The sequence below is a fragment of the Aegilops tauschii genome, chromosome 5 (genome assembly GCF_002575655.3).
Source record: "Aegilops tauschii subsp. strangulata cultivar AL8/78 chromosome 5, Aet v6.0, whole genome shotgun sequence".
Taxonomy (NCBI): Eukaryota; Viridiplantae; Streptophyta; class Magnoliopsida; order Poales; family Poaceae; genus Aegilops; species Aegilops tauschii.
The window spans coordinates 15,779,286-15,791,467 of NC_053039.3; the positions used below are offsets into that span (position 1 = coordinate 15,779,286).

The 12,182-nt window shown below is 47.6% G+C and overlaps 1 protein-coding gene across 2 annotated transcripts; it reads right to left on the bottom strand.

The window, feature by feature from the left end:
- Positions 1 to 1,556: 1,556 nt before the first annotated feature.
- LOC109762758 (uncharacterized) lies at positions 1,557 to 9,800 on the bottom strand. Of its 2 annotated transcripts, XM_073499638.1 has the most exons (7): positions 5,316 to 9,800; positions 4,864 to 5,222; positions 4,696 to 4,769; positions 4,235 to 4,619; positions 2,630 to 2,744; positions 2,263 to 2,550; positions 1,557 to 2,183 (listed from the first exon to the last, which is right to left on the bottom strand). In XM_073499638.1, exons 4-7 carry the CDS (start codon positions 4,313 to 4,315, stop codon positions 2,083 to 2,085), a joined length of 585 nt encoding a protein of 194 aa, XP_073355739.1. In that variant the 5' UTR covers positions 4,316 to 4,619; positions 4,696 to 4,769; positions 4,864 to 5,222; positions 5,316 to 9,800; the 3' UTR covers positions 1,557 to 2,082. The 2 variants fall into 2 exon arrangements, with proteins under 2 accessions (XP_073355739.1, XP_020177217.1); XM_020321628.4 differs by lacking the exons at positions 1,557 to 2,183; positions 2,263 to 2,550; positions 2,630 to 2,744 and having other exon boundaries at positions 4,330 to 4,619; positions 5,316 to 6,141.
- Between the last annotated feature and the right edge of the window lie 2,382 nt (positions 9,801 to 12,182).

Below are 12,182 nucleotides of genomic sequence, written 5' to 3' on the forward strand. Positions count from 1 at the left end.
GCCCCTTTTATACTTAAGCATTCAGACTGTTGAGATGTAATAAGAAATACCTTCTAGTTTGATTATCAAAGACACCGTTTTTCAGTCTCCTAAATGATGGTTGTTCCTTTTTTATATGTTCTAAAATCCCCCAGTGGGTGTCTTAGATGCGAATCTGCTTCGCCTAAGTTTCAAAAAAGAAAATCCTGCCGAGTGAAGAGCAATCCTCTCACTCGGGGGCTTAGCTGCGAATCCGTTTCGCCTAAGTTTAAAAAATCCTACCGAGTGGTGAGCAAGCCTCTCACTCGGGGGCTTAGCTGCAGTCCAGTACTCGCCTAAGTTTGAAAAACCCTACCGAGTGGTGAGGAATCCTCTCACTCGGGGGCTTAGCTGCAGTCCAGTACTCACCTAAGTTTGAAAAACCCTACCGAGTGGTGAGCAATCCTCTCACTCGGTGGCTTAGCTGCAGTCCAGTACTCGCCTAAGTTTGAAAAATCCTACCGAGTGGTGAGCAATCCTCTCACTCGGGGGCTTAGCTGCAGTCCAGTACTCGCCTAAGTTTGAAAAACCCTACCGAGTGGTGAGTAGTCCTCTCACTCCGGGGATTAGCTGCAGTCCAGTACTCGCCTAAGTTTGAAAAACCCTACCGAGTGGTGAGCAATCCTCTCACTCGGGGGCTTAGCTGCAGTCCAGTACTCGCCTAAGTTTGAAAAACCCTACCGAGTGGTGAGCAAGCCTCTCACTCGGGGGCTTAGCTGCAGTCCAGTACTCGCCTAAGTTTGAAAAATCCTACCGAGTGGTGAGCAATCCTCTCACCCGGGGGCTTAGCTGCAGTCCAGTACTCGCCTAAGCTTGAAAACCCCTACCGAGTGGTGAGCAATCCTCTCACTCGGGGGATTAGCTGCAGTCCAGTACTCGCCTAAGTTTGAAAAATCCTACCGAGTGGTGAGCAATCCTCTCACTTGGGGGCTTAGCTACAGTCCAGTACTCGCCTAAGTTTGAAAAAGCCTACCGAGTGGTGAGAAATCCTCTCACTCGGGGGCTTAGCTGCAGTCCAGTACTCGCCTAAGTTTGAAAAATCCTACCGAGTGGTGAGCAATCCTCTCACTCGGGGGCTTAGCTGCAGTCCAGTACTCGCCTAAGTTTGAAAAACCCTATCGAGTGGTGAGCAATCGTCTCACTCGGGAGCTTAGCTGCAGTCCAGTACTCGCCTAAGTTTGAAAAACCCTACCGAGTGGTGAGAAATCCTCTCACTCGGGGGCTTAGCTGTAGTCCAGTACTCGCCTAAGTTTGAAAAACCCTACCGAGTGGTGAGCAACCCTCTCACTCAGGGGCTTAGCTGCAGTCCAGTACTTGCCTAAGTTTGAAACACATCCTAATCCGCAAGGACGATGAGGTGCAGGTCGACTGCGACCTTCTCCTCAGAGCTGTGCCATAAGTACAATATGCGCTCCATCCCGATCCTCAAGGACGACGAGGTGCAGGTCGGCCGTTACCTTCTTCTCGGAGCTGCATCACAAGTACAAAGACTATTCGGAGTGAAGAACAAGTTCCACTCGAAGACAAACACAAGCATATTCAGAGATAAACCAAGTTCATATGAATCCTAAGGTTCCAGACCACGGATTGAAGTACTCGGGCACCAAGCCCGAAGGAGTTTAACGGTTACAAAATCACTCGGCATCCCGAGGCAAATTTAAGGTGAGGCATAAAGTTTGTTCACTCTGCAGGAGGTGGGCTAGCGGGCTCGACGAACTCGTCCAGGTCGATTCCGTCAGCAATCCGAGCGGCGGCAGCAATGAAGGTTTCCATGAAAGATTGGAAGTCGTGCCTTTTGGTATTGGAAACCTTGATTGCTGCTAGCTTCTCTTCTCGCGCTTCCTTGCAGTGGACACGAACCAGGGATAGAGCCACATCAGCACCGCATCGAGCAGAAGACTCCTTCCATTCCAGCACTCGACCAGGAACCTCGTTAAGTCGAGCCATCAGAGACTCGAGGTCATTTTGGAGCATCGCCCTTGGCCAGAGTGCTGTGTCGATTCGCAACACCGCGACCTTCATACGAGCAAGGTAGTCGACAACACCAGCGACACGTGATTCCAGTCAGAGCACATTCATGGCAGCTTCGTCCTTCACAGGAGAGAGGATGGAGTCCAAGCTTGTCTCAACTCGCCCAGTTTCTTCCTCGAAGTTCTGGCAAAATTCTGCACGCACAATACAACGATGAGTCAATGGTTATATATCGAGTCGACATCAACAAGTCAGTCGGACAAAAGAAAGCACCTTCAAGCATGATGAACATCTTCTTGGCAAGCCCTCCTAGATAGTTCTCCAAATCGCCCCGCTTGCGAGCAATGCCTTCCATCTTTTCGGTCAGATTGTTCTTGTCCTTCTTCAGACGAGTCGCCTCCCTGTTGGCTTCATCAAGGGTAGTTTTCAGCTTGGCATTCTCTTCCTCCAGTTTGCCGACTGAAGCTAGCTTCTGGTTAGCGAGTGCAGTTTTCTCTTCGGCTGCTTTCTGCGCGGCTGCGAGGTCCAGATCCTTCTGTGCCAGAGCCTGGTTCATTGTTTCTGAAAGAAAGGACGCTTGATTCAGAAAAAACAAATAACACCCGGATCAGAAACAAATCAGTCGACAAGTTTTTTGTACCAGTGGCTTCATTCTTGGCCTTTTGCAAGTTTGTCTTGGCCAGCTCCAGGTCAAGATTGAGCTGAATCTGCTTCTGATCCAGGTCAGCAAAACGGGCTCCAAGCTCACAAGGTTTCTGTAATCAAAAGACGGTCAGTCGACGGATGGAAAGATTGGTTACTTCAGAGCAATAGAGTGATAAATTCAACAAGTTCTAAGACTACTGCCGAATCAAACATCCAACAGTAGTCTCAGGGACTACACCCAGTGGGTGCACTTAGCATGCCCCCACTGGTCCAGTTTTCCACTCGACACGATCCGTCCAGGCCGAGTGTAAAAAAAAGAAGGAGGTTGTTCTCAGACCATGGTCGACTGCCCGCAGTCAACCACGGTCTCGGGGACTACACCCAGTGGGTGCACTTTGCGTGCCCCCACTGGTTCAAGATCCACTCGACATGGTCCGTCTAGGCCGAGCGAGGAAATTCCGATTCTCAGACCACAGTCGACTACCCGCAGTCAACCATGGTCTCGGGGACTACACCCAGTGGGTGCACTCAGCGTGCCCCCCAGGGGCGGAGCCAGGATTTAGACATGAGGGGGGCCAGAGAGATAACATACTTGAGAGAGCCAATACATAAATTTAGTCTCAAAAGTAGCATTGATACGAAAGCATTGGAAACAAATATTTGACAGTATAAAATGTTACATCTCTATTAGTTTAAATTTAACTCTATGAATACGTCAGGTAGATATGTATTCTGGGTAGCATGAATATTGGAGCTGGAAGCATGCCTCTTAAAAATAAATATATTTTTGTTATATTCCTCTTCTTCATACTTCAACCATTGAAACATTGAACAGAGTCTGGAATTAGAATTCTAAATTGTAACCTTGCCATATCTAATAGGTAGATCAAACTATTTTTATACGTAGTTGGACTAGTTCATCATATGTCTCTCCGATCTGAAAAATCTACTCGGAGTTTGTTGCATTGCGATAATACCAGTGACATACCTTAAGTTGTGCCAAAATCAGTTGATGAAGCAACCCTGATTCAACCGCTAGATTAGAAGCACGGAATGAATACGCAGTGCTCCAGCATCGAGGAAAGGAGCAGCGAGATCCAGCAGGCGGCGGCGGATGGGCGCACGAAGACACGAAAAAACCTAGGAAGAAAACTGACTACTCAATCGATGGCTGCGGCTGCAAGTACGCCTAGTTTCCTGATGTGTAGGTAGATTTTGTGTGTTGGGCCTTTGGGCTGGATTATTGGATCATTTAACTCTAAAATAGTACGTCAGCCCAGCCATGTCTATACATATATTTGCGTTACCAGTGTACGAATACCTAGCGAACATTCATAGGGGGGCGAGACGATGGGGGGTGTCTGACCCCTGCTCGCACCCCCTGCCTCCGCCTCTGGTGCCCCCACTAGTTCAAAGACTGAATCGACACAACTTAGTCGACTCAAGATACAAATTTACTCTGTGGCAAGTCAAACCACCCAGTGGGTGTACAAATGCAAAACGAAGATTGATAGAAAAGATCCCTCAAGGAAAGTTTTCAGGTAGCATATCCTAACAAAACAAGCGACAAGCTAAAAGAACCAGTCGGTGATAAGCCTACCTGGACGTTGCTTTGGAGAGCTAAGCTGGCATCGTAAGCAGCTTGGCTGGCTTCCCGGACCACCTTCATCTGCTCCATCATGATGCCCGCTTGGCGTATAGCCTCCTTCGCAGCACCCACTTGGTCCTCTGGGACGTGATGTGCAGTAAAGAGTGAAGGTGGATCGGCTGGAGTCTGCGCGGTCGATGCTGAGGGCTGGGCACTCGACAATGGTACATCCAAAGTCACAGAAGTCCGATTGGCATCGCCGGCCTCCTGGATTACCGGTTCCGTCACCGGCTCGACTGAGGCGCTTTGCTAGTTGACGTCTTCCTGTTTCTTCTTCCCATAGGCCTCAGCGGCACATCCTCGTCGTCGTCTGGAAGGTCAATGACATTGGGAGGAGCTGAGAATCAATCACCAGAATTCAGTCGACCAACAAAACGGCCGAGATAGTAAAGACAAGATTAAGAGAGTCATACCCGAGTTAGAGGTGACTGCTTCTTCCATTTCCTCGTCTTCATTCATGTAAGCTGAAGTCCCAGAGGTAGCAGCACTGCAAATCTCAAGATTCAGTCGGTCAAGTTTGCCGAAATAAGCCGACCAAAGTTCAAATCATGCCAAACCAAGAAATCAAGTCCAACTATTACCCGGAAGCAATGGGAATGACCACTTTGATCTTGGGCAAGGCCTTCTGCGGTTTTGACGGCGTAGCTTTTGATTGCTTCGGGGCCTTCTCAGTCGGCACTGGGGAAGGCATCTGAGGGCGCTTTGAGGTCCGTCCAGTCTGCGCAGTCGCTTTACCACGGATACTTGCCGGGTCGTGAGTTTGTTTGGATCGCCTTTCGGTGCGAGGGGGTGAGTCGACTTCTTCACCGTCATCAGAGTCGTCGCTTTCGTCGTCTTCTCCCCCATCAGAGTGCCACTCGCCGCTCTCGCCTCCGCTCGCCTCCCCTTGCGGATACTGCTCCTGCTCTCCGTTGGGCATCGAGTACATCTCAGTGAGGGCCTGAAAGACAACAAGTGGAACAAAAGTCAGTCGGTTGGCAAGAAGCAATTACATGATAAGATCAAGAAAACACTCGGAAACTTAGAGTTGGACCTTGTCTGGTTCATACGAGTTGTCGAGTGGAGGGATCCTCCTGGACCCCCTGAGGTTATCCTTGTTGCCAGTGATGCCCCTCAACCACTGCTCCACCGTATCCTCGTCGACTTCCTCTAGGTGGATCCGAGTGGTATCATCGATGCCCGAATATATCCACATCGGATGGTCACGAGCTTGAAGCGGCTGAATGTGTCGTCTGAGGAAGACTTCTAGCAGATCCATGCCAGTCACGCCATGGCGAACGAGCTGGACCACTCGCTCGACCAGCACCTTCACCTCCTCTTTCTCCGCCGGAGTCACTTTCAAGGCAGAGGGTTTCTCGACTCGAGCCACAGAAAAGGGGGGAAGCCCAGTCGACTGGCCTGGAGTCGGCTAGTCTTTGCAGTAGAACCAGGCCGACTGCCACCCTCTGACTGACTCGGGAAGAATCATGGCTGGGAAAGTACTCTTACCTCTCATTTGGATCCCAAGACCCCCACACATCTGGATCACATGTGTCCTCTCGTCACTCGGATTAGCCTTTTTGACAGACTGAGAACGACAGGTGAAAATGTGTTTGAAAAGACCCCAGTGTGGTCGAGAACCCAGGAAATTCTCGCACATGGACATGAATGCAGCGAGGTACACGATGGTGTTGGGGGAAAAGTGATGAAGTTGTGCTCCAAAGAAGTTCAAAAAGCCTCGGAACAAAGGATGGGGAGGCACCGAAAAACCGCGGTCGACATGGGTGGCGAGGAGGACACACTCACCCTCCTACGGCCGCGGCTCGGTCTCGTCCTCCGGGAGCCGCCCCGATCCGTGGGGAATCAGTCCCCCCTCGACCAGATCATCGATGTCGTCTTGCCGGATCGTCGACCGAATCCAATCGCCCTGGATCCAGCCGCGCGGCAAGACGGATCTCGACAAAGATCCGCCCCGGCTGGTCTTCTTCCCCTTCGCCTTCGCCGTCGCCTTCTTTGCGCGCTCCAAGGCCACCGTCTTCTCCTTCCCCATTGCAGCGGACGGAGCTCGAGCGAGCCGGCAGCGCCGAGAGCAGAAGTGGATGCGGTGGAGAAACAGAGGAGAAAGGGGGAGAATGAGGCGCACTGTGCAGAAAACCCCAGCCGCAACGCCTTATATAAGGTCTTCTCCCGAGTGGCTTACTTGCGGGTCCAAGAAATCCCGTCAAATCCCGCAATAGTCGCGCGCGCAGTACGTGGCAAAAAAGGTGGCACGGGGATCGAGGCGCCCCTGCCTAATCCTCTCCGATTACCGCGGCATCCTCCGCCTCGCGCGCTTCCGGAAAATTCGAATCCCACAAGATCCGCGAGCAGCAGAGCAACCTGTCAGACTAAAGATTTTTTTTCCATATCAACACTCGAAGCTTTTCAGTAAAAGTTCACTCGACAAACTAAGAATGGATCAAGGTGACTGAAAAAGAAGTTGAAGTCACCGTGTTGTTCGTTGATCCCAGCAAGACGCTTCCGAAGCGCAAAAATTGAGTCGGAAGTATTTTCCACTCCTTCGCCACTCGAACCCTGAACCATTCGGGGGCTAATGATGAAGCTATGTACCTAGGGTAGGGTCATAGGCCTGACCTATACACCCTCCCCTAGGACATCACCCTAAAGTCAGAAGGATTCAAGGGATAGCATCATCCACTCGACCAGAAGCATTCCACTCGGAAGATTCAATGTCACTTGAACGAAACAGAAATCACTCGACGGACAGAAGATCTAAAGCCACTCTGCATAGCAACGGTCGGACATTTACTCCGTAGACTTAATGGTCATTTATGTCACTTATTATTGGCGTTACTGGAAACGCCCCATCTTTATGTACCTTAAACCCTGTGTAACTGAGGGCGGGAGGGGCCTGGCAAACTCTATATAAGCCACCGCCTCCTCAGGGACAAGGGTTCGCACCCCCTGTAATTCCACACACGTATAATCCAGTCGACCGCCTCCGGGCACCGAGACGTAGGGCTATTACTTCCACCGTGAAGGGCCTGAACTCGTAAATCTTGTCTGTACAACTTCGCCATAGCTGGGATCTTGCCTCCTCATACCTACCCCCATTCTACTGTCAGCCTTAGAACCACGACAGCGCCCCCCCTTTCCTTCCTCCCTCTCTCCCCCTTCCTTCTCTCCTAGTCCAACTAGGGAAGGGGGGGATCCTACTCCCGGTGGGAGTAGGACTCCTCCTGGCGCGCCCTGCTAGGGCCGGCCAGCCCTCCCCCTTGCTCCTTTATATACGGGGGCAGGGGGCACCCCATGGACACACAAGTTGATCATTGATCTCTATTAGCCGTGTGCGGTGCCCCCCTCCACCATAATCCACCTCGGTCATATTGTAGCGGTGCTTAGGCGAAGCCCTGCGTCGGTAGCTTCATCAACACCGTCACCACGCCGTCGTGCTGACGAAGCTCTTCCCCGAAGCTCTACTGCATTGTGAGTTCGCGGGACGTCACCGAGCTGAACGTGTGCTGAACGCGGAGGTGCCCTACATTCGGTACTGAGGATCGGTCGATCGTGAAGACGTACGAGTACATCAACCGCGTTGTCATAACGCTTCCGCTTACGGTCTACGAGGGTACATAGATGACACTCTCCTCTCTCGTTGCTATGCATCACCATGATCTTGCCTCTGCGTAGGAAAATTTTGAAATTACTACGGTCCCCAACAGTGGCATCCGAGCCAGGTTTATGCGTAGATGTTATATGCACGAGTAGAACACAAGTGAGTTGTGGGCGATACAAGTCATACTTCTTACCAGCATGTCATACTTTGGTTCGGCGGTATTGTTGGATGAAGCGCCCCGGACCGATATTACGCGTACGCTTACGCGAGACTGGTTCTACCGACGTGCTTTGCACACAGGTGGCTGGCAGGTGTCAGTTTCTCCAACTTTAGTTGAACCGAGTGTGACTACGCCCAGTCCTTGAGAAGGTTAAAACAACACTAACTTGACGAAATATCGTTGTGGTTTTGATGCGTAGGTAAGAACGGTTCTTGCTCAGCCCGTAGCAGCCACGTAAAACTTGCAACAACAAAGTAGAGGACATCTAACTTGTTTTTGCAGGGCATGTTGTGATGTGATATGGTCAAGGCATGATGCTGTTTTTTATTGTATGAGATGATCATCTTTTGTAACCGAGTTATCAGCAATTGGCAAGAGCCATATGGTTGTCGCCTTATTGTATGAAATGCAATCGCCATGTAATTGCTTTACTTTATCACTAAGCAGTAGCGATAGTCATAGAAGCAATAGTTGGCGAGACGACAACAATGCTAGGATGGAGATCAAGGTGTCGCGCCGGTGACGATGGTGATCATGATAGTGCTTTGGAGATGGAGATCAAAGGCACAAGATGATGATGGCCATATCATATCACTTATATTGATTGCATGTGATGTTTATCCTTTATGCATCTTATTCTGCTTTGATTGACGGTAGCATTATAAGATGATCTCTCACTAAAATATCAAGGTACAAGTGTTCTCCCTAAGTATGCACCGTTGCCAAAGTTCGTCATGCCGAGACACCACGTGATGATCGGGTGTGATAAGCTCAACGTTCTTATACAACGGGTGCAAGCTAGTTTTGCACACGCAGAATACTCGGGTTAAACATGACGAGCCTAGCATATGCAGATATGGCCTCGGAACACTGAGACCGAAAGGTCGAATGTGAATCATATAGTAGATATGATCAACATAGTGATGTTCACCATTGAAAACTACTCCATTTCACTTGATGATTGGACATGGTTTAGTTGATATGGATCACGTGATCATTTAGATGACTCGAGGGATGTCTATCTAAGTGGGAGTTCTTAAGTAATATGATTAATTGAACTTAAATTTATCATGAACTTAGTCCTGATAGTATTTGCATATCTATGTTGTAGATCAATAGCTCGCAAATAACTTCCCCGTTTTATTTATGATATGTTCCTAGAGAAAACTAAGTTGAAAGATGTTAGTAGCAATGATGCGGATTGGATCCATGATCTGAGGATTATCCTCATTGCTGCACAAAAGAATTATGTCCTTGATGCACCGCTAGGTGACAGACCGATTGCAAGAGCGAAAGCAGACGTTATGAACGTTTGGCAAGCTCGATATGATGACTACTTCATAGTTTAGTGCACCATGCTTTACAGCTTAGACTCGGGGCTTCAAAGACGTTTTCGAAACGCCACGGAGCATATGAGATGTTCCAAGAGTTGAAATTAGTATTTCAGACTCATGCCCATGTCGAAAGGTAAGAGACCTTTGACAAGTACTTTGCCTACAAGATGGAGGAGAATATCTCAGCTAGTGAGCATGTGCCAGAATGTCTGAGTACTACAATCACTTGAATCAAGTGGGAGTTAATCTTCTAGATAAGATCGTGATTGACAGAGTTCTCTAGTCACTATCACCAAGTTACTAGAACTTCGTGATGAACTATAATATGCAAGGGATAAACGGAAACGATTCCCAAGCTCTTCGTGATGCTGAAATCAACGAAGGTAGAAATCAAGAAAATCATCAAGTCTTGATGATTGACAAGACCACTAGTTTCAAGAAAAGGGTAAAGGGAAGAAGGGGAACTTCAAGAAGAACGGCAAGCAAGTTGCTGCTCAAGTGAAGAAGCCCAAGTCTGGACCTAAGCCTGAGACTAAGTGCTTCTACTGCAAAGGGACTGGTCACTGGAAGTGGAACTGCCCTAGATACTTGGCGGATAAGAAGGATGGTAAAGTGAACAAAGGTATATTGGATATACATGTTATTGATATGTACTTTACTAGTGTTTATAAAAACCCCTCGGCATTTGATACTGGTTCAGTTGCTAAGAGTAGTAACTGGAAACGAGAGTTGCAGAATGAACAGAACTAGTTAAGGGCGAGGTGACGATGTGTGTTGGAAGTAGTTCCAAGATTGATATGATCATCATCGCACACTCCCTATACTTTCGGGATTAGTGTTGAACCTAATAAGTGTTATTTGGTGTTTGCGTTGAGCATGAATATGATTTGATCATGTTTATTGCAATACGGTTATTCATTTAAGTTAGAGAATAATTGTTGTTCTGTTTACATGAATACAACCTTCTATGGTCATACACCCAATGAAAATGGTTTGTTGGATCTCGATCGTAGTGATACACATATTCATAATATTGAAGCCAAAAAGATGCAAAGTTAATAATGATAGTGCACCTTATTTGTGGCACTGCCGTTTAGGTCATATTGGTGTAAAGCGCATGAAGAAACTCCATGTTGATGGAATTTTGGAATCACTTGATTATGAATCACTTGATGCTTGCGAACCATGCCTTATGGGCAAGATGACTAAGACTCCGTTCTCCGGAACAATGGAGCGAGCAACTGACTTATTGGAAATAATACATACTGATGTATGCGATCCGATGAGTGTTGAGGCTCGCGGAGTGTATCGTTATTTTCCGACCTTCATAGATGATTTGAGCAGATATGGGTATATCTACTTGATGAAACATAAGTCTGAAACATTTGAAAAGTTCATATAATTTCAAAGTGAAGTGGAAAATCATCGTAACAAGAAAATAAAGTTTCTACAATCTGATTGTGGAGGAGAATATTTGAGTTACGAGTTTGGTTTCATTTGAAACAATGCGGAATAGTTTCGCAACTCACGCCACCTGGAACAGCACAACGTAATGGTGTGTCCGAACGTCGTAACCGTACTTTATTAGATATAGTGCAATCTATGATGTCTCTTAACGATCTACCACTATCGTCTTGGGGTTATGCATTAGAGACAGCTACATTCATGTTAAATAGGGCACCATCTAAATCTGTGGAGATGACACCGTATGAACTGTGGTTTGGTGAGAAACCTAAGCTGTCGTTTCTTAAAGTTTGGGGCTGCGATGCTTATGTGAAAAAGCTTCAACCTGATAAGCTCGAACCCAAATCGGAGAAATATGTCTTCATAGGATACCCAAAGGAGACAGTTGGGTACACCTTCTATCACAGATCCGAAGGCAATACATTTGTTGCTAAGAATGGATCCTTTCTAGAGAAGGAGTTTCTCTCGAAAGAAGTGAGTGGGAGGAAAGTAGAACTTGATGAGGTAACTGTACCTGCTCCCTTATTGGAAAGTAGTTCATCACAGAAATCTGTTCCTGTGACTCCTACACAAATTAGTGAGGAAGCTAATGATGATGATCATGTAACTTCAGATCAAGTTACTACCGAACCTCGTAGGTCAACCAGAGTATGATCCGCACTAGAGTGGTACGGTAATCCTGTTCTGGAGGTCATGTTACTTGACCATGATGAACCTACGAACTATGAGGAAGCGATGATGAGCCCAGATTCCGCGAAATGGCTTGAGGCCATGAAATCTGAGATGGGATCCATGTATGAGAACAAAGTGTGGACTTTGGTTGACTTGCCCGATGATCGGCAAGCCATAGAAAATAAATGGATCTTCAAGAGGAAGACGGACGCTGATAGTAGTGTTACTATCTACAAAGCTAGACTTGTCGAAAAAGTTTTTTAACAAAGTTCAAGGTGTTGACTACGAAGAGATTTTCTCACTCGTAGCGATGCTTAAGTCTGTCCGAATCATGTTAGCAAATTGCCACATTTTATGAAATATGGCAAACGGATGTCAAAACTAAATTCATTAATGGATTCTTAAAGAAGAGTTGTATATGATGCAACTAGAAGGTTTTGTCGATCCTAAAGGTGGTAACAAAATGTGCAAGCTCCAGCGATCCATCTATGGATTGGTGCAAGCATCTCGGAGTTGGAATATACGCTTTGATGAGTTGGTCAAAGCATATGGTTTTATACAGACTCTTGGAGAAGCCTGTATTTACAAGAAAGTGAGTGGGAGCACTACAACATT